General features: G+C 34.5%; 3 protein-coding genes across 3 annotated transcripts; all 3 read right to left on the reverse strand.

Moving 5' to 3' along the window:
* Window positions 1-2,443: 2,443 nt before the first annotated feature.
* Window positions 2,444-4,266, reverse strand: LOC113709392 (polygalacturonase-like). The gene is made up of 4 exons (XM_027232141.2): window positions 4,094-4,266; window positions 3,623-3,934; window positions 2,998-3,513; window positions 2,444-2,902 (listed from the first exon to the last, which is right to left on the reverse strand). The coding sequence occupies exons 1-4, from the start codon at window positions 4,223-4,225 to the stop codon at window positions 2,648-2,650; spliced, it is 1,215 nt and encodes a 404-aa protein (XP_027087942.1). The 5' UTR covers window positions 4,226-4,266; the 3' UTR covers window positions 2,444-2,647.
* A 4,322-nt stretch (window positions 4,267-8,588) lies between these two features.
* Window positions 8,589-10,411, reverse strand: LOC113709397 (polygalacturonase-like). The gene is made up of 4 exons (XM_027232150.2): window positions 10,239-10,411; window positions 9,768-10,079; window positions 9,143-9,658; window positions 8,589-9,047 (listed from the first exon to the last, which is right to left on the reverse strand). Exons 1-4 carry the CDS (start codon window positions 10,368-10,370, stop codon window positions 8,793-8,795), a joined length of 1,215 nt encoding a protein of 404 aa, XP_027087951.1. The 5' UTR covers window positions 10,371-10,411; the 3' UTR covers window positions 8,589-8,792.
* A 4,251-nt stretch (window positions 10,412-14,662) lies between these two features.
* Window positions 14,663-16,484, reverse strand: LOC113709396 (polygalacturonase-like). The gene is made up of 4 exons (XM_027232149.2): window positions 16,313-16,484; window positions 15,842-16,153; window positions 15,217-15,732; window positions 14,663-15,121 (listed from the first exon to the last, which is right to left on the reverse strand). Exons 1-4 carry the CDS (start codon window positions 16,442-16,444, stop codon window positions 14,867-14,869), a joined length of 1,215 nt encoding a protein of 404 aa, XP_027087950.1. The 5' UTR covers window positions 16,445-16,484; the 3' UTR covers window positions 14,663-14,866.
* Between the last annotated feature and the right edge of the window lie 1,360 nt (window positions 16,485-17,844).

Below are 17,844 nucleotides of genomic sequence, written 5' to 3' on the forward strand. Positions count from 1 at the left end.
TTTCTTCGACCAATTTTCTTTTTGAAAACTATATTTAAGTTTGGTATTCTTCAAGCTATATTTCCTTTTCATGATTTTTAGATTATTTATAACACCAACTCGATGACACTATCATTTTTTACCAATGTTTTTGTACACACATAATATTATTATGCTTAATAATTACACTACGATATTTCTATCTACAAAGCAGTACTGTTAAGTGGGAAAAACGATTACGCACATCAAAAGGCAGGAATAACAATGGAGTTTATATCAATGGCTTAATTTGTATCATTAATCTATGGAAGGTCATTAGTATAAAGGAATTGGCTTTTTGGATTAGAATAAAACTATTTTTCCTATTCATGATTTTCAGATTATTTATAACACCAACTTGACGACACTATCATTTTTTACCAATGTTTTTGTACACACATAACATTATTATGCTTAATAATTACACTACGATATTTCTATCTACAAAGAGTTACTGTTAAGTGGGTAAAACGATTATGCACATCAAAGGGCAGGAATAACAATGGAGTTTATATCAATGGCTTAATTTGTATCATTAATCTATGGAAGGTCATTAGTATAAAAGAATTGGCTTTTTTTGATTTGTGTCATTCCATGTCATTTGTCCCAATTTTTGATGCTCAATTTGGAATTGGAAGCAGCATTTTCGTTATAGAAGTGTTGGGGTCGAATAGGTTTAAGAACAGAGACAAGTTTTACTCCATGACGTTAGTGTCATTATACTTGTATTTATGATGAGTGCAGCTGGGTTATTGGTCGATTTTAGGCAGCTTTATCTAAATCTTGGACCAAAATAAATAATCATTCCAACAATTACCTAAGCGCACAGTAATATATCCTAATTTGTGTACAATCACTAATACTAGTAATCTCATCTGGAAAAAGCAAAAAAATTCTGGGTGGACATACATGTGAATTTGTTTGTATGGTGCTAATTTATTTCCAAAACATAAAATGGGCATGCTTATTGTTTTCTTAGCCGATGATCTGTTGTGAATATAGGTACTCCTAAATTGTTGGTAAAGTAATTAGTTTATTCCTAATCCATCTGGATAAGATTATATTATCTCAAAATACAACATGTTATATATATATATACATATATTAAATTTACATTGTCGACTTTATGAGACAGAATTTCTATATTTTTCATTTTCTTCGACCAATTTTCTTTTTGAAAACTTTATTTAAGTTTGGTATTCTTCATGCTATTTTTTCTTTTTATGGTTTTTAGATTATTTATAACTCCAACTCTATGACACTGTCATTTTTTACCAATGTTATTGTACACTCATAATATTATTATGCTTAATAATTACACTACGATATTTCTATCTACAAAGCAGTACTGTTAAGTGGGTAAAACGATTATGCACATCAAAGGGCAGGAATAACAATGGAGTTTATATCAATGGCTTAATTTGTATCATTAATCTATGGAAGGTCATTAGTATAAAAGAATTGGCTTTTTGGATTTGTGTCATTCCATGTCATTTTTTATACTGCGCCACCCACTTAATCCTTCTCCACTGCCCACCCAGCAAACTCATTTACCTACCAGACCTGTGCGTTGTTCAACTTGATAGTAAATGACACACAAGTTGTGAGAGTTCAGTTATTGGGTTAACTTTGTACATGTGAAAGTAGATGAACAAACACTTTATGTTTTTCTTTGGACTTGGTGGCCTGAATTTTTTTTGCCAAGGGGAAGTAATTCTTTGCGTAGAAGTTGTATGCATGCTTATCTTGGTTATTATTTCTTATTATGCGAGAAAAAGTTCGATAATGTTGCAATCACTAAAGTTGACCCAATGATTATGGGAAGGCTTCAAGTCGAATCTAGAGACTGATAGTTGGGGACAAAAAAGATATGGGGAGAGATGAGAGGATAGAAAATAAAAAGTTCATTAGCATTGCAATAAATTTGCTTAATATGAAGTAAGATGCAATGTTTTTTTACTTGAATAGATGCATTTTGTTTGAACATGAGCAATATGCATTCTTTTGGGTGTAGTGTTTATTAACAATGGGTTGCAAGTAATCCTATATATCTGATTGTTCTTGACTACAGCGGTTTATTGTCATTAGTTTAAACTTCATTGGCAGAGATAGTTGATTTTCTCTCTTTTTTCTCTATTCTTTTTCCTTAATTTTAAGTACACTGCAACACAAAGAACAAGCAAAACGTTCCTTCTCCCGCAAGTACTTTTTTAACAGGGATATTGACAATAAATAAGAAAGTTTGATATGTGACATAACTAATGATGAAGTGTAATGTAGATAAAAGTTTTAGTTGGGAGTGTGGTAATTTAATGACCATTACAAGTTAAATTTCCTGTTTGTAAAGGAGAATTTCGTCTTTGTAACAGTTGATACAATTAATTGAAAAACAACAAACATAATTATAAGATGAAGGGTATTAGAATACGACAAAAATTGAGACTATTTTATTTGTTTTCAAAAGTATCAAAACTAATGATATTTTCATACATAGTATGGATTCATCTAACAAAATTACTTCTTGAATGGATTCAAAAAATAATAAGACCTGAAATCTATTTGTCAGAAAGGGGGAAAGAAAAAAAAGGAGAAAAAAAAATTTCGAACTCGTTCCTACGCTTGCGGGAATCTAAGCAGCCTGAGCCGGAACGGTAGCATTGGCGCAGATTGGAGGGTTCAGCTTACCACTCAGAGCTGGCTTCACATTGGCACAATTGCTTGACACATTCCCTTGATTGCCATTGTATGCCAAGTCAATGTCAGCAACCTCTACACCCTCGCATGGGATACTCTTACTGCAAAGAAGAGTCACAACAGCTGGTGTTGCTGAAGTGCCAGTGATGTTCTTGAAGCTGACCTGAGCAATCTTAACACTTGATGGGGCCTGTAAATCAAAAGAACGAGGAGAGAAAAAAATTAGCTCGAAAAGAAATGCAGTTTAGAATTTGATTGTCTTAGCATGCATGTTTTTTAACTTACAGTGTTTGTGCATTGGTTGTTTGGGCAATATTCTTGATCAATGATCACTGGATTGCTGACATTTTGCATGATAATACCTTCAAAGTGCATATTGGTGGCACTGCCACTTTTAGAAGCTGGCCAGCTCTTTACTCTTACACCATTTAAAGTACCGGAGATGGTGCAGTCGGTAACAAAGATACCCTCAACAGGCAGTTCATTGTCATACCTTCCAAGACTTCCAACACTGATTCCATGGCCAGGTCCACATGTCACTTTGCTTATGTTAACTTGTTTGGCACCATCGCCAATTGAGATGCAATCGTCCCCGGTTCCTATGTTTGAATCCGTGATGACTACTCCAGTGGAATGTCCAATGTGAATACCATCAGTGTTGGGACTGTCCCCAGGTGCTGTGATTGTGAAGTGTTGGAATGTTATATTGTTGCATCCGAAAAGATTCACGTGAAACAGTTTGCTGTTCAAAGAAGTTAGGTCGCGGATGACAGTGTTGTTGACGAAATTCAAGCTCAAAGTCTGCAATTTCAAGTTAAAAAAGGCACAACAATCAGATTACTAATTGAACTCGTGTATCGTTGGCAAAACATTCATAGGTATGTATTCAATGTTGTAAAAGCTGGCTCACATTTGGAAGTTTGCTGCATTCGGTTTTTACACGACATTCATTTTGGGTCCAAGCTTTGGCTCCTTGGCCATCCAAGGTACCACCTCCGGAGAGTGTCAATTGGTCAACGTATATAATTGTCATCCATTCCTTATCCTTGCTTATTTGTGCAGGATCTTCAGGTGCTTTGATGGTGCCTTGTATTTGAATCTCAACGGGAGCTTTGCAAGGACCTTCAAGGTTCGCTTCTTTCAATAAAAATGTGCCCTTTGGAATCAAAATTGTAGATGCTGTTGTAGAATTACATGCTTGTTTCCAAGCATCCGCCAAAACCTGCAATAATGGCAAATCTTTTAGAGCCCAATTGTTTATTTCAATGGGGACAATGCTTTCGACAAATCACGAACTTTTCTCCAAATTTTGGTGAACTGATCAATCAACCAAATCAATTTCGATGTATGTAGCTTCTGCATTAAGATTAAGATTAATTACCTGACTCATGTCAGCACTGCCATCTGGTTTTGCGCCAAGTTGAGTGACATCAATAGGTCCAGTTTGGGCCTGGGCAATGCATGTAAAGAACAGCCATGAACACAACAATATGATGTCTAATGCTCTTGCCATCTTTTGCTCTTCTTTTTTTTTTCTTTTTTTTTCCCACTATTTGCGTTTGTTTTATTTGAATAGTGTAATCTTAACAACAGTTGTAGCTTTTTTATAGTGGTGACAAGGAGTTTGGCACCGTTAGTTACCAAAATTTATGTTCGTGGTTCGTAAGAGACTCGAGTGTTGTGGTACAGTTGTGGCCATAACTTCGGTTACCGTTCTTCCCTTTCTCTATCCCACCATCTCTCCCTTCTTGATCTCCTAATCTGGTCAAAACATCAACCTTATATTAACTAAAAACGGTTAATTAGAATGGCAGATATAGGATGGATTTTTTCAACGCGGGTGGATCTCCTGATGGTCAATGGTTTGCAACTTTGAATAGTAATTTGAAATCTTTAGAGCTTATAGTTCTTCGCAGTAAAGTGATTAACAATGTGCTAAACTAAAGGGATCGTTGTATTAATAGGATTCCAAAATTATCGAAATCGAGTTGCTTGGAATGTATTAATAGGATTCCAAAATTATCCAAATTGAGCTACATCGAATCAGATTCTTTTGAAAGAGATAATTTTTTATTTTAGAAATGATGTATATTGGCCTGCACACATATACTTTTGCAAATGGCTAATTTTTCTATGGTCCCTTATGGTTTGTCATAAAACGAAGACATCCCTTGTAGTAATTTTAAAGATCTACAATGACCTCCCTATTCAAGACTATCAAGTTTTTTTCCTTTATTTTGATTTTTGCCTATGCTTAATTCGACTGTGAAGACAATATCTCATTTGGATCTATAAAATTTCACAATGACAAATTTGGGTGTTTGCAGTATATATACTTTGTGATATTAATGCCTCAAAGCTAAAATGCTTATATATGAGCATGTTAAAATTGAAGAGTGGTAAACTCGTAAAACTAGAGGTAGCACTTTGCTTAATTTGACAAACTTCAAGAAAGGCTGGTGTAATATAATCTTTCGTGAATCACAATCGGTGGACGAGATGGCTGTACAGTACAAATACCCAAAGAATCAAGATTCAAGATAACTATGTCATATAAAATGTGGTTTAACAGTTTCTTTTTTCCGTTTTCTTAATTTGCACGAGTTCATATTTTCTCATTTTAAGTGAAAACCTGAACATGTTCTTGTTCCAAATAGGCAAGTTGTTAAAGCAAACATCTTTTCTCCGGTTTATACATGAAACGTAGACATTGCTTAAATTTTGGAAGGTCAGGTGCCACTGATCGCATATATGACATTTGATCAAGATTGATTTCAAAAAGCTATCAAATTTATTCATCAGTTTGTAGACACTAATCGAATCTCTTTCTTTATTTTCTTCTGAATTAACCTCAAGAAACTTTATTGTTTTTCAATGAATAATATCCATAATATTCGGGTGCAACTGGCTGATTGCCTATCGAGGAAAATTTCTACAAATAATGGTAAAAAAAAAGGTATTTGTCGGGATCTATCACATTCGTCTCATGTTGTAGCATCGCTGTACATGGGGACCGCATATCTCATGTACGGCGACCGGCTAAATTTTATTTGTTTCTAAATTTTTTTTAAACCAACACTTGTACGGTGACATTTTTTTTTTTTTTTACATTCTAGTCCCAAGGGAGTAGAATGCAAAATGTCAAACAAAAAAATAGGAATAGTGTAGCTACATATATCATGTGTGGCTACACATTGATAGTTTTTTTTTAAATTTTGAGTGCGGTTACACTTGGAATGATTATGATTCTGATCCAAAGAAGAATAAGAAAATTTCAAGCATCTTTACTTGGAGTAATATATCCTATGCTTTTGGTGTCCAAAAGGGAAAAACAATTGATAATTTGAAATACTTCACTTGTAATTTATACTTGTCATTGGAAAATTTTTTGTATGTGTGTAAAATCATTACTATCGTTTGTGCTTCATAGGAAAATTATATGAAATATATCTGTCCACAACTTAATAGTACATATCATTAAAAAAAAATATGAACCTACTTGGGGACAAGCTTTTTTGTATCTATTGGAGAGAGATGTGTTGTATGAGTTTGAAGAAAGTCAAGTATATGTGTTGCTTGAGAAATCTAAAAAATAATTGAGATTCTGCCAATGTGTACAATGCTTTTATAAGAAGATAGTTTTCGGCCAAACTATTGAAAAGATTGCACACTGTTAAATGTTAGGAAAACAAGTAGTCTGGTTGCACTGGTATAAGGCCCAGGATGTGCTAAAAGAATTAAATTGAGACTACACGAACAATTCAAAACAAAAAAAAATTCAAAATCATGTGCAGCGATACTCTTACATCTTTTAGCATTGTGCATTTCAGTCCCGAGGGACTGGAATGTTAAAAAAAATTAATGTGGTGTCACATATTTTGGCTAAAAAAAATTATGTGCAAGGACGGTAGAAGAAGAAATAGATATGGCAGAGTACCACTTTTGCTTTTTTTTAAAAAAAAAAAAATATTATTTTGGAAAATTGGTAGTTATCAGTACCAAAAATCCAACTCCCCGTCCGGCATGCTATTTTCTCTTTTCGTAATCTTTGTCCCAATTTTTGATGCTCAATTTGGAATTGGAAGCAGCATTTTCGTTATAGAAGTGTTGGGGTCGAATAGGTTTAAGAACAGAGACAAGTTTTACTCCATGACGTTAGTGTCATTATACTTGTATTTATGATGAGTGCAGCTGGGTTATTGGTCGATTTTAGGCAGCTTTATCTAAATCTTGGACCAAAATAAATAATCATTCCAACAATTACCTAAGCGCACAGTAATATATCCTAATTTGTGTACAATCACTAATACTAGTAATCTCATCTGGAAAAAGCAAAAAAATTCTGGGTGGACATACATGTGAATTTGTTTGTATGGTGCTAATTTATTTCCAAAACATAAAATGGGCATGCTTATTGTTTTCTTAGCCGATGATCTGTTGTGAATATAGGTACTCCTAAATTGTTGGTAAAGTAATTAGTTTATTCCTAATCCATCTGGATAAGATTATATTATCTCAAAATACAACATGTTATATATATATATATATACATATATTAAATTTACATTGTCGACTTTATGAGACAGAATTTCTATATTTTTCATTTTCTTCGACCAATTTTCTTTTTGAAAACTTTATTTAAGTTTGGTATTCTTCATGCTATTTTTTCTTTTTATGGTTTTTAGATTATTTATAACTCCAACTCTATGACACTGTCATTTTTTACCAATGTTATTGTACACTCATAATATTATTATGCTTAATAATTACACTACGATATTTCTATCTACAAAGCAGTACTGTTAAGTGGGTAAAACGATTATGCACATCAAAGGGCAGGAATAACAATGGAGTTTATATCAATGGCTTAATTTGTATCATTAATCTATGGAAGGTCATTAGTATAAAAGAATTGGCTTTTTGGATTTGTGTCATTCCATGTCATTTTTTATACTGCGCCACCCACTTAATCCTTCTCCACTGCCCACCCAGCAAACTCATTTACCTACCAGACCTGTGCGTTGTTCAACTTGATAGTAAATGACACACAAGTTGTGAGAGTTCAGTTATTGGGTTAACTTTGTACATGTGAAAGTAGATGAACAAACACTTTATGTTTTTCTTTGGACTTGGTGGCCTGAATTTTTTTTGCCAAGGGGAAGTAATTCTTTGCGTAGAAGTTGTATGCATGCTTATCTTGGTTATTATTTCTTATTATGCGAGAAAAAGTTCGATAATGTTGCAATCACTAAAGTTGACCCAATGATTATGGGAAGGCTTCAAGTCGAATCTAGAGACTGATAGTTGGGGACAAAAAAGATATGGGGAGAGATGAGAGGATAGAAAATAAAAAGTTCATTAGCATTGCAATAAATTTGCTTAATATGAAGTAAGATGCAATGTTTTTTTACTTGAATAGATGCATTTTGTTTGAACATGAGCAATATGCATTCTTTTGGGTGTAGTGTTTATTAACAATGGGTTGCAAGTAATCCTATATATCTGATTGTTCTTGACTACAGCGGTTTATTGTCATTAGTTTAAACTTCATTGGCAGAGATAGTTGATTTTCTCTCTTTTTTCTCTATTCTTTTTCCTTAATTTTAAGTACACTGCAACACAAAGAACAAGCAAAACGTTCCTTCTCCCGCAAGTACTTTTTTAACAGGGATATTGACAATAAATAAGAAAGTTTGATATGTGACATAACTAATGATGAAGTGTAATGTAGATAAAAGTTTTAGTTGGGAGTGTGGTAATTTAATGACCATTACAAGTTAAATTTCCTGTTTGTAAAGGAGAATTTCGTCTTTGTAACAGTTGATACAATTAATTGAAAAACAACAAACATAATTATAAGATGAAGGGTATTAGAATACGACAAAAATTGAGACTATTTTATTTGTTTTCAAAAGTATCAAAACTAATGATATTTTCATACATAGTATGGATTCATCTAACAAAATTACTTCTTGAATGGATTCAAAAAATAATAAGACCTGAAATCTATTTGTCAGAAAGGGGGAAAGAAAAAAAAGGAGAAAAAAAAATTTCGAACTCGTTCCTACGCTTGCGGGAATCTAAGCAGCCTGAGCCGGAACGGTAGCATTGGCGCAGATTGGAGGGTTCAGCTTACCACTCAGAGCTGGCTTCACATTGGCACAATTGCTTGACACATTCCCTTGATTGCCATTGTATGCCAAGTCAATGTCAGCAACCTCTACACCCTCGCATGGGATACTCTTACTGCAAAGAAGAGTCACAACAGCTGGTGTTGCTGAAGTGCCAGTGATGTTCTTGAAGCTGACCTGAGCAATCTTAACACTTGATGGGGCCTGTAAATCAAAAGAACGAGGAGAGAAAAAAATTAGCTCGAAAAGAAATGCAGTTTAGAATTTGATTGTCTTAGCATGCATGTTTTTTAACTTACAGTGTTTGTGCATTGGTTGTTTGGGCAATATTCTTGATCAATGATCACTGGATTGCTGACATTTTGCATGATAATACCTTCAAAGTGCATATTGGTGGCACTGCCACTTTTAGAAGCTGGCCAGCTCTTTACTCTTACACCATTTAAAGTACCGGAGATGGTGCAGTCGGTAACAAAGATACCCTCAACAGGCAGTTCATTGTCATACCTTCCAAGACTTCCAACACTGATTCCATGGCCAGGTCCACATGTCACTTTGCTTATGTTAACTTGTTTGGCACCATCGCCAATTGAGATGCAATCGTCCCCGGTTCCTATGTTTGAATCCGTGATGACTACTCCAGTGGAATGTCCAATGTGAATACCATCAGTGTTGGGACTGTCCCCAGGTGCTGTGATTGTGAAGTGTTGGAATGTTATATTGTTGCATCCGAAAAGATTCACGTGAAACAGTTTGCTGTTCAAAGAAGTTAGGTCGCGGATGACAGTGTTGTTGACGAAATTCAAGCTCAAAGTCTGCAATTTCAAGTTAAAAAAGGCACAACAATCAGATTACTAATTGAACTCGTGTATCGTTGGCAAAACATTCATAGGTATGTATTCAATGTTGTAAAAGCTGGCTCACATTTGGAAGTTTGCTGCATTCGGTTTTTACACGACATTCATTTTGGGTCCAAGCTTTGGCTCCTTGGCCATCCAAGGTACCACCTCCGGAGAGTGTCAATTGGTCAACGTATATAATTGTCATCCATTCCTTATCCTTGCTTATTTGTGCAGGATCTTCAGGTGCTTTGATGGTGCCTTGTATTTGAATCTCAACGGGAGCTTTGCAAGGACCTTCAAGGTTCGCTTCTTTCAATAAAAATGTGCCCTTTGGAATCAAAATTGTAGATGCTGTTGTAGAATTACATGCTTGTTTCCAAGCATCCGCCAAAACCTGCAATAATGGCAAATCTTTTAGAGCCCAATTGTTTATTTCAATGGGGACAATGCTTTCGACAAATCACGAACTTTTCTCCAAATTTTGGTGAACTGATCAATCAACCAAATCAATTTCGATGTATGTAGCTTCTGCATTAAGATTAAGATTAATTACCTGACTCATGTCAGCACTGCCATCTGGTTTTGCGCCAAGTTGAGTGACATCAATAGGTCCAGTTTGGGCCTGGGCAATGCATGTAAAGAACAGCCATGAACACAACAATATGATGTCTAATGCTCTTGCCATCTTTTGCTCTTCTTTTTTTTTTCTTTTTTTTTCCCACTATTTGCGTTTGTTTTATTTGAATAGTGTAATCTTAACAACAGTTGTAGCTTTTTTATAGTGGTGACAAGGAGTTTGGCACCGTTAGTTACCAAAATTTATGTTCGTGGTTCGTAAGAGACTCGAGTGTTGTGGTACAGTTGTGGCCATAACTTCGGTTACCGTTCTTCCCTTTCTCTATCCCACCATCTCTCCCTTCTTGATCTCCTAATCTGGTCAAAACATCAACCTTATATTAACTAAAAACGGTTAATTAGAATGGCAGATATAGGATGGATTTTTTCAACGCGGGTGGATCTCCTGATGGTCAATGGTTTGCAACTTTGAATAGTAATTTGAAATCTTTAGAGCTTATAGTTCTTCGCAGTAAAGTGATTAACAATGTGCTAAACTAAAGGGATCGTTGTATTAATAGGATTCCAAAATTATCGAAATCGAGTTGCTTGGAATGTATTAATAGGATTCCAAAATTATCCAAATTGAGCTACATCGAATCAGATTCTTTTGAAAGAGATAATTTTTTATTTTAGAAATGATGTATATTGGCCTGCACACATATACTTTTGCAAATGGCTAATTTTTCTATGGTCCCTTATGGTTTGTCATAAAACGAAGACATCCCTTGTAGTAATTTTAAAGATCTACAATGACCTCCCTATTCAAGACTATCAAGTTTTTTTCCTTTATTTTGATTTTTGCCTATGCTTAATTCGACTGTGAAGACAATATCTCATTTGGATCTATAAAATTTCACAATGACAAATTTGGGTGTTTGCAGTATATATACTTTGTGATATTAATGCCTCAAAGCTGAAATGCTTATATATGAGCATGTTAAAATTGAAGAGTGGTAAACTCGTAAAACTAGAGGTAGCACTTTGCTTAATTTGACAAACTTCAAGAAAGGCTGGTGTAATATAATCTTTCGTGAATCACAATCGGTGGACGAGATGGCTGTACAGTACAAATACCCAAAGAATCAAGATTCAAGATAACTATGTCATATAAAATGTGGTTTAACAGTTTCTTTTTTCCGTTTTCTTAATTTGCACGAGTTCATATTTTCTCATTTTAAGTGAAAACCTGAACATGTTCTTGTTCCAAATAGGCAAGTTGTTAAAGCAAACATCTTTTCTCCGGTTTATACATGAAACGTAGACATTGCTTAAATTTTGGAAGGTCAGGTGCCACTGATCGCATATATGACATTTGATCAAGATTGATTTCAAAAAGCTATCAAATTTATTCATCAGTTTGTAGACACTAATCGAATCTCTTTCTTTATTTTCTTCTGAATTAACCTCAAGAAACTTTATTGTTTTTCAATGAATAATATCCATAATATTCGGGTGCAACTGGCTGATTGCCTATCGAGGAAAATTTCTACAAATAATGGTAAAAAAAAAGGTATTTGTCGGGATCTATCACATTCGTCTCATGTTGTAGCATCGCTGTACATGGGGACCGCATATCTCATGTACGGCGACCGGCTAAAAGTCCGAAGGGAGTAGAATGCAAAATGTCAAACAAAAAAATAGGAATAGTGTAGCTACATATATCATGTGTGGCTACACATTGATAGTTTTTTTTAAAATTTTGAGTGCGGTTACACTTGGAATGATTATGATTCTGATCCAAAGAAGAATAAGAAAATTTCAAGCATCTTTACTTGGAGTAATATATCCTATGCTTTTGGTGTCCAAAAGGGAAAAACAATTGATAATTTGAAATACTTCACTTGTAATTTATACTTGTCATTGGAAAATTTTTTGTATGTGTGTAAAATCATTACTATCGTTTGTGCTTCATAGGAAAATTATATGAAATATATCTGTCCACAACTTAATAGTACATATCATTAAAAAAAAATATGAACCTACTTGGGGACAAGCTTTTTTGTATCTATTGGAGAGAGATGTGTTGTATGAGTTTGAAGAAAGTCAAGTATATGTGTTACTTGAGAAATCTAAAAAATAATTGAGATTCTGCCAATGTGTACAATGCTTTTATAAGAAGATAGTTTTCGGCCAAACTATTGAAAAGATTGCACACTGTTAAATGTTAGGAAAACAAGTAGTCTGGTTGCACTGGTATAAGGCCCAGGATGTGCTAAAAGAATTAAATTGAGACTACACGAACAATTCAAAACAAAAAAAAATTCAAAATCATGTGCAGCGATACTCTTACATCTTTTAGCATTGTGCATTTCAGTCCCGAGGGACTGGAATGTTAAAAAAAATTAATGTGGTGTCACATATTTTGGCTAAAAAAAATTATGTGCAAGGACGGTAGAAGAAGAAATAGATATGGCAGAGTACCACTTTTGCTTTTTTTAAAAAAAAAAAAATATTATTTTGGAAAATTGGTAGTTATCAGTACCAAAAATCCAACTCCCCGTCCGGCATGCTATTTTCTCTTTTCGTAATCTTTGTCCCAATTTTTGATGCTCAATTTGGAATTGGAAGCAGCATTTTCGTTATAGAAGTGTTGGGGTCGAATAGGTTTAAGAACAGAGACAAGTTTTACTCCATGACGTTAGTGTCATTATACTTGTATTTATGATGAGTGCAGCTGGGTTATTGGTCGATTTTAGGCAGCTTTATCTAAATCTTGGACCAAAATAAATAATCATTCCAACAATTACCTAAGCGCACAGTAATATATCCTAATTTGTGTACAATCACTAATACTAGTAATCTCATCTGGAAAAAGCAAAAAAATTCTGGGTGGACATACATGTGAATTTGTTTGTATGGTGCTAATTTATTTCCAAAACATAAAATGGGCATGCTTATTGTTTTCTTAGCCGATGATCTGTTGTGAATATAGGTACTCCTAAATTGTTGGTAAAGTAATTAGTTTATTCCTAATCCATCTGGATAAGATTATATTATCTCAAAATACAACATGTTATATATATATATATATACATATATTAAATTTACATTGTCGACTTTATGAGACAGAATTTCTATATTTTTCATTTTCTTCGACCAATTTTCTTTTTGAAAACTTTATTTAAGTTTGGTATTCTTCATGCTATTTTTTCTTTTTATGGTTTTTAGATTATTTATAACTCCAACTCTATGACACTGTCATTTTTTACCAATGTTATTGTACACTCATAATATTATTATGCTTAATAATTACACTACGATATTTCTATCTACAAAGCAGTACTGTTAAGTGGGTAAAACGATTATGCACATCAAAGGGCAGGAATAACAATGGAGTTTATATCAATGGCTTAATTTGTATCATTAATCTATGGAAGGTCATTAGTATAAAAGAATTGGCTTTTTGGATTTGTGTCATTCCATGTCATTTTTTATACTGCGCCACCCACTTAATCCTTCTCCACTGCCCACCCAGCAAACTCATTTACCTACCAGACCTGTGCGTTGTTCAACTTGATAGTAAATGACACACAAGTTGTGAGAGTTCAGTTATTGGGTTAACTTTGTACATGTGAAAGTAGATGAACAAACACTTTATGTTTTTCTTTGGACTTGGTGGCCTGAATTTTTTTTGCCAAGGGGAAGTAATTCTTTGCGTAGAAGTTGTATGCATGCTTATCTTGGTTATTATTTCTTATTATGCGAGAAAAAGTTCGATAATGTTGCAATCACTAAAGTTGACCCAATGATTATGGGAAGGCTTCAAGTCGAATCTAGAGACTGATAGTTGGGGACAAAAAAGATATGGGGAGAGATGAGAGGATAGAAAATAAAAAGTTCATTAGCATTGCAATAAATTTGCTTAATATGAAGTAAGATGCAATGTTTTTTTACTTGAATAGATGCATTTTGTTTGAACATGAGCAATATGCATTCTTTTGGGTGTAGTGTTTATTAACAATGGGTTGCAAGTAATCCTATATATCTGATTGTTCTTGACTACAGCGGTTTATTGTCATTAGTTTAAACTTCATTGGCAGAGATAGTTGATTTTCTCTCTTTTTTCTCTATTCTTTTTCCTTAATTTTAAGTACACTGCAACACAAAGAACAAGCAAAACGTTCCTTCTCCCGCAAGTACTTTTTTAACAGGGATATTGACAATAAATAAGAAAGTTTGATATGTGACATAACTAATGATGAAGTGTAATGTAGATAAAAGTTTTAGTTGGGAGTGTGGTAATTTAATGACCATTACAAGTTAAATTTCCTGTTTGTAAAGGAGAATTTCGTCTTTGTAACAGTTGATACAATTAATTGAAAAACAACAAACATAATTATAAGATGAAGGGTATTAGAATACGACAAAAATTGAGACTATTTTATTTGTTTTCAAAAGTATCAAAACTAATGATATTTTCATACATAGTATGGATTCATCTAACAAAATTACTTCTTGAATGGATTCAAAAAATAATAAGACCTGAAATCTATTTGTCAGAAAGGGGGAAAGAAAAAAAAGGAGAAAAAAAAATTTCGAACTCGTTCCTACGCTTGCGGGAATCTAAGCAGCCTGAGCCGGAACGGTAGCATTGGCGCAGATTGGAGGGTTCAGCTTACCACTCAGAGCTGGCTTCACATTGGCACAATTGCTTGACACATTCCCTTGATTGCCATTGTATGCCAAGTCAATGTCAGCAACCTCTACACCCTCGCATGGGATACTCTTACTGCAAAGAAGAGTCACAACAGCTGGTGTTGCTGAAGTGCCAGTGATGTTCTTGAAGCTGACCTGAGCAATCTTAACACTTGATGGGGCCTGTAAATCAAAAGAACGAGGAGAGAAAAAAATTAGCTCGAAAAGAAATGCAGTTTAGAATTTGATTGTCTTAGCATGCATGTTTTTAAACTTACAGTGTTTGTGCATTGGTTGTTTGGGCAATATTCTTGATCAATGATCACTGGATTGCTGACATTTTGCATGATAATACCTTCAAAGTGCATATTGGTGGCACTGCCACTTTTAGAAGCTGGCCAGCTCTTTACTCTTACACCATTTAAAGTACCGGAGATGGTGCAGTCGGTAACAAAGATACCCTCAACAGGCAGTTCATTGTCATACCTTCCAAGACTTCCAACACTGATTCCATGGCCAGGTCCACATGTCACTTTGCTTATGTTAACTTGTTTGGCACCATCGCCAATTGAGATGCAATCGTCCCCGGTTCCTATGTTTGAATCCGTGATGACTACTCCAGTGGAATGTCCAATGTGAATACCATCAGTGTTGGGACTGTCCCCAGGTGCTGTGATTGTGAAGTGTTGGAATGTTATATTGTTGCATCCGAAAAGATTCACGTGAAACAGTTTGCTGTTCAAAGAAGTTAGGTCGCGGATGACAGTGTTGTTGACGAAATTCAAGCTCAAAGTCTGCAATTTCAAGTTAAAAAAGGCACAACAATCAGATTACTAATTGAACTCGTGTATCGTTGGCAAAACATTCATAGGTATGTATTCAATGTTGTAAAAGCTGGCTCACATTTGGAAGTTTGCTGCATTCGGTTTTTACACGACATTCATTTTGGGTCCAAGCTTTGGCTCCTTGGCCATCCAAGGTACCACCTCCGGAGAGTGTCAATTGGTCAACGTATATAATTGTCATCCATTCCTTATCCTTGCTTATTTGTGCAGGATCTTCAGGTGCTTTGATGGTGCCTTGTATTTGAATCTCAACGGGAGCTTTGCAAGGACCTTCAAGGTTCGCTTCTTTCAATAAAAATGTGCCCTTTGGAATCAAAATTGTAGATGCTGTTGTAGAATTACATGCTTGTTTCCAAGCATCCGCCAAAACCTGCAATAATGGCAAATCTTTTAGAGCCCAATTGTTTATTTCAATGGGGACAATGCTTTCGACAAATCACGAACTTTTCTCCAAATTTTGGTGAACTGATCAATCAACCAAATCAATTTCGATGTATGTAGCTTCTGCATTAAGATTAAGATTAATTACCTGACTCATGTCAGCACTGCCATCTGGTTTTGCGCCAAGTTGAGTGACATCAATAGGTCCAGTTTGGGCCTGGGCAATGCATGTAAAGAACAGCCATGAACACAACAATATGATGTCTAATGCTCTTGCCATCTTTTGCTCTTCTTTTTTTTTTCTTTTTTTTTCCCACTATTTGCGTTTGTTTTATTTGAATAGTGTAATCTTAACAACAGTTGTAGCTTTTTTATAGTGGTGACAAGGAGTTTGGCACCGTTAGTTACCAAAATTTATGTTCGTGGTTCGTAAGAGACTCGAGTGTTGTGGTACAGTTGTGGCCATAACTTCGGTTACCGTTCTTCCCTTTCTCTATCCCACCATCTCTCCCTTCTTGATCTCCTAATCTGGTCAAAACATCAACCTTATATTAACTAAAAACGGTTAATTAGAATGGCAGATATAGGATGGATTTTTTCAACGCGGGTGGATCTCCTGATGGTCAATGGTTTGCAACTTTGAATAGTAATTTGAAATCTTTAGAGCTTATAGTTCTTCGCAGTAAAGTGATTAACAATGTGCTAAACTAAAGGGATCGTTGTATTAATAGGATTCCAAAATTATCGAAATCGAGTTGCTTGGAATGTATTAATAGGATTCCAAAATTATCCAAATTGAGCTACATCGAATCAGATTCTTTTGAAAGAGATAATTTTTTATTTTAGAAATGATGTATATTGGCCTGCACACATATACTTTTGCAAATGGCTAATTTTTCTATGGTCCCTTATGGTTTGTCATAAAACGAAGACATCCCTTGTAGTAATTTTAAAGATCTACAATGACCTCCCTATTCAAGACTATCAAGTTTTTTTCCTTTATTTTGATTTTTGCCTATGCTTAATTCGACTGTGAAGACAATATCTCATTTGGATCTATAAAATTTCACAATGACAAATTTGGGTGTTTGCAGTATATATACTTTGTGATATTAATGCCTCAAAGCTGAAATGCTTATATATGAGCATGTTAAAATTGAAGAGTGGTAAACTCGTAAAACTAGAGGTAGCACTTTGCTTAATTTGACAAACTTCAAGAAAGGCTGGTGTAATATAATCTTTCGTGAATCACAATCGGTGGACGAGATGGCTGTACAGTACAAATACCCAAAGAATCAAGATTCAAGATAACTATGTCATATAAAATGTGGTTTAACAGTTTCTTTTTTCCGTTTTCTTAATTTGCACGAGTTCATATTTTCTCATTTTAAGTGAAAACATGAACATGTTCTTGTTCCAAATAGGCAAGTTGTTAAAGCAAACATCTTTTCTCCGGTTTATACATGAAACGTAGACATTGCTTAAATTTTGGAAGGTCAGGTGCCACTGATCGCATATATGACATTTGATCAAGATTGATTTCAAAAAGCTATCAAATTTATTCATCAGTTTGTAGACACTAATCGAATCTCTTTCTTTATTTTCTTCTGAATTAACCTCAAGAAACTTTATTGTTTTTCAATGAATAATATCCATAATATTCGGGTGCAACTGGCTGAT

Source organism: Coffea arabica, chromosome 9e (assembly GCF_036785885.1).
Source record: "Coffea arabica cultivar ET-39 chromosome 9e, Coffea Arabica ET-39 HiFi, whole genome shotgun sequence".
NCBI classification, from domain to species: domain Eukaryota; kingdom Viridiplantae; phylum Streptophyta; class Magnoliopsida; order Gentianales; family Rubiaceae; genus Coffea; species Coffea arabica.

Coding starts and splice junctions, on each gene's coding strand:
- LOC113709397 (XM_027232150.2), bottom strand. CDS start 10,370: ATGGCAAGAGCATTAGACATCATATTGTTGTGTTCATGGCTGTTCTTT. Junction 9,659..9,767: donor AATGCAGCAAACTTCCAAAT/GTGAGCCAGCTT, acceptor TTGAAATTGCAG/ACTTTGAGCTTGAATTTCGT. Junction 9,048..9,142: donor ACAACCAATGCACAAACACT/GTAAGTTAAAAA, acceptor TTTGATTTACAG/GCCCCATCAAGTGTTAAGAT.
- LOC113709396 (XM_027232149.2), bottom strand. CDS start 16,444: ATGGCAAGAGCATTAGACATCATATTGTTGTGTTCATGGCTGTTCTTT. Junction 15,733..15,841: donor AATGCAGCAAACTTCCAAAT/GTGAGCCAGCTT, acceptor TTGAAATTGCAG/ACTTTGAGCTTGAATTTCGT. Junction 15,122..15,216: donor ACAACCAATGCACAAACACT/GTAAGTTTAAAA, acceptor TTTGATTTACAG/GCCCCATCAAGTGTTAAGAT.
- LOC113709392 (XM_027232141.2), bottom strand. CDS start 4,225: ATGGCAAGAGCATTAGACATCATATTGTTGTGTTCATGGCTGTTCTTT. Junction 3,935..4,093: donor GCAGTGCTGACATGAGTCAG/GTAATTAATCTT, acceptor CCATTATTGCAG/GTTTTGGCGGATGCTTGGAA. Junction 3,514..3,622: donor AATGCAGCAAACTTCCAAAT/GTGAGCCAGCTT, acceptor TTGAAATTGCAG/ACTTTGAGCTTGAATTTCGT.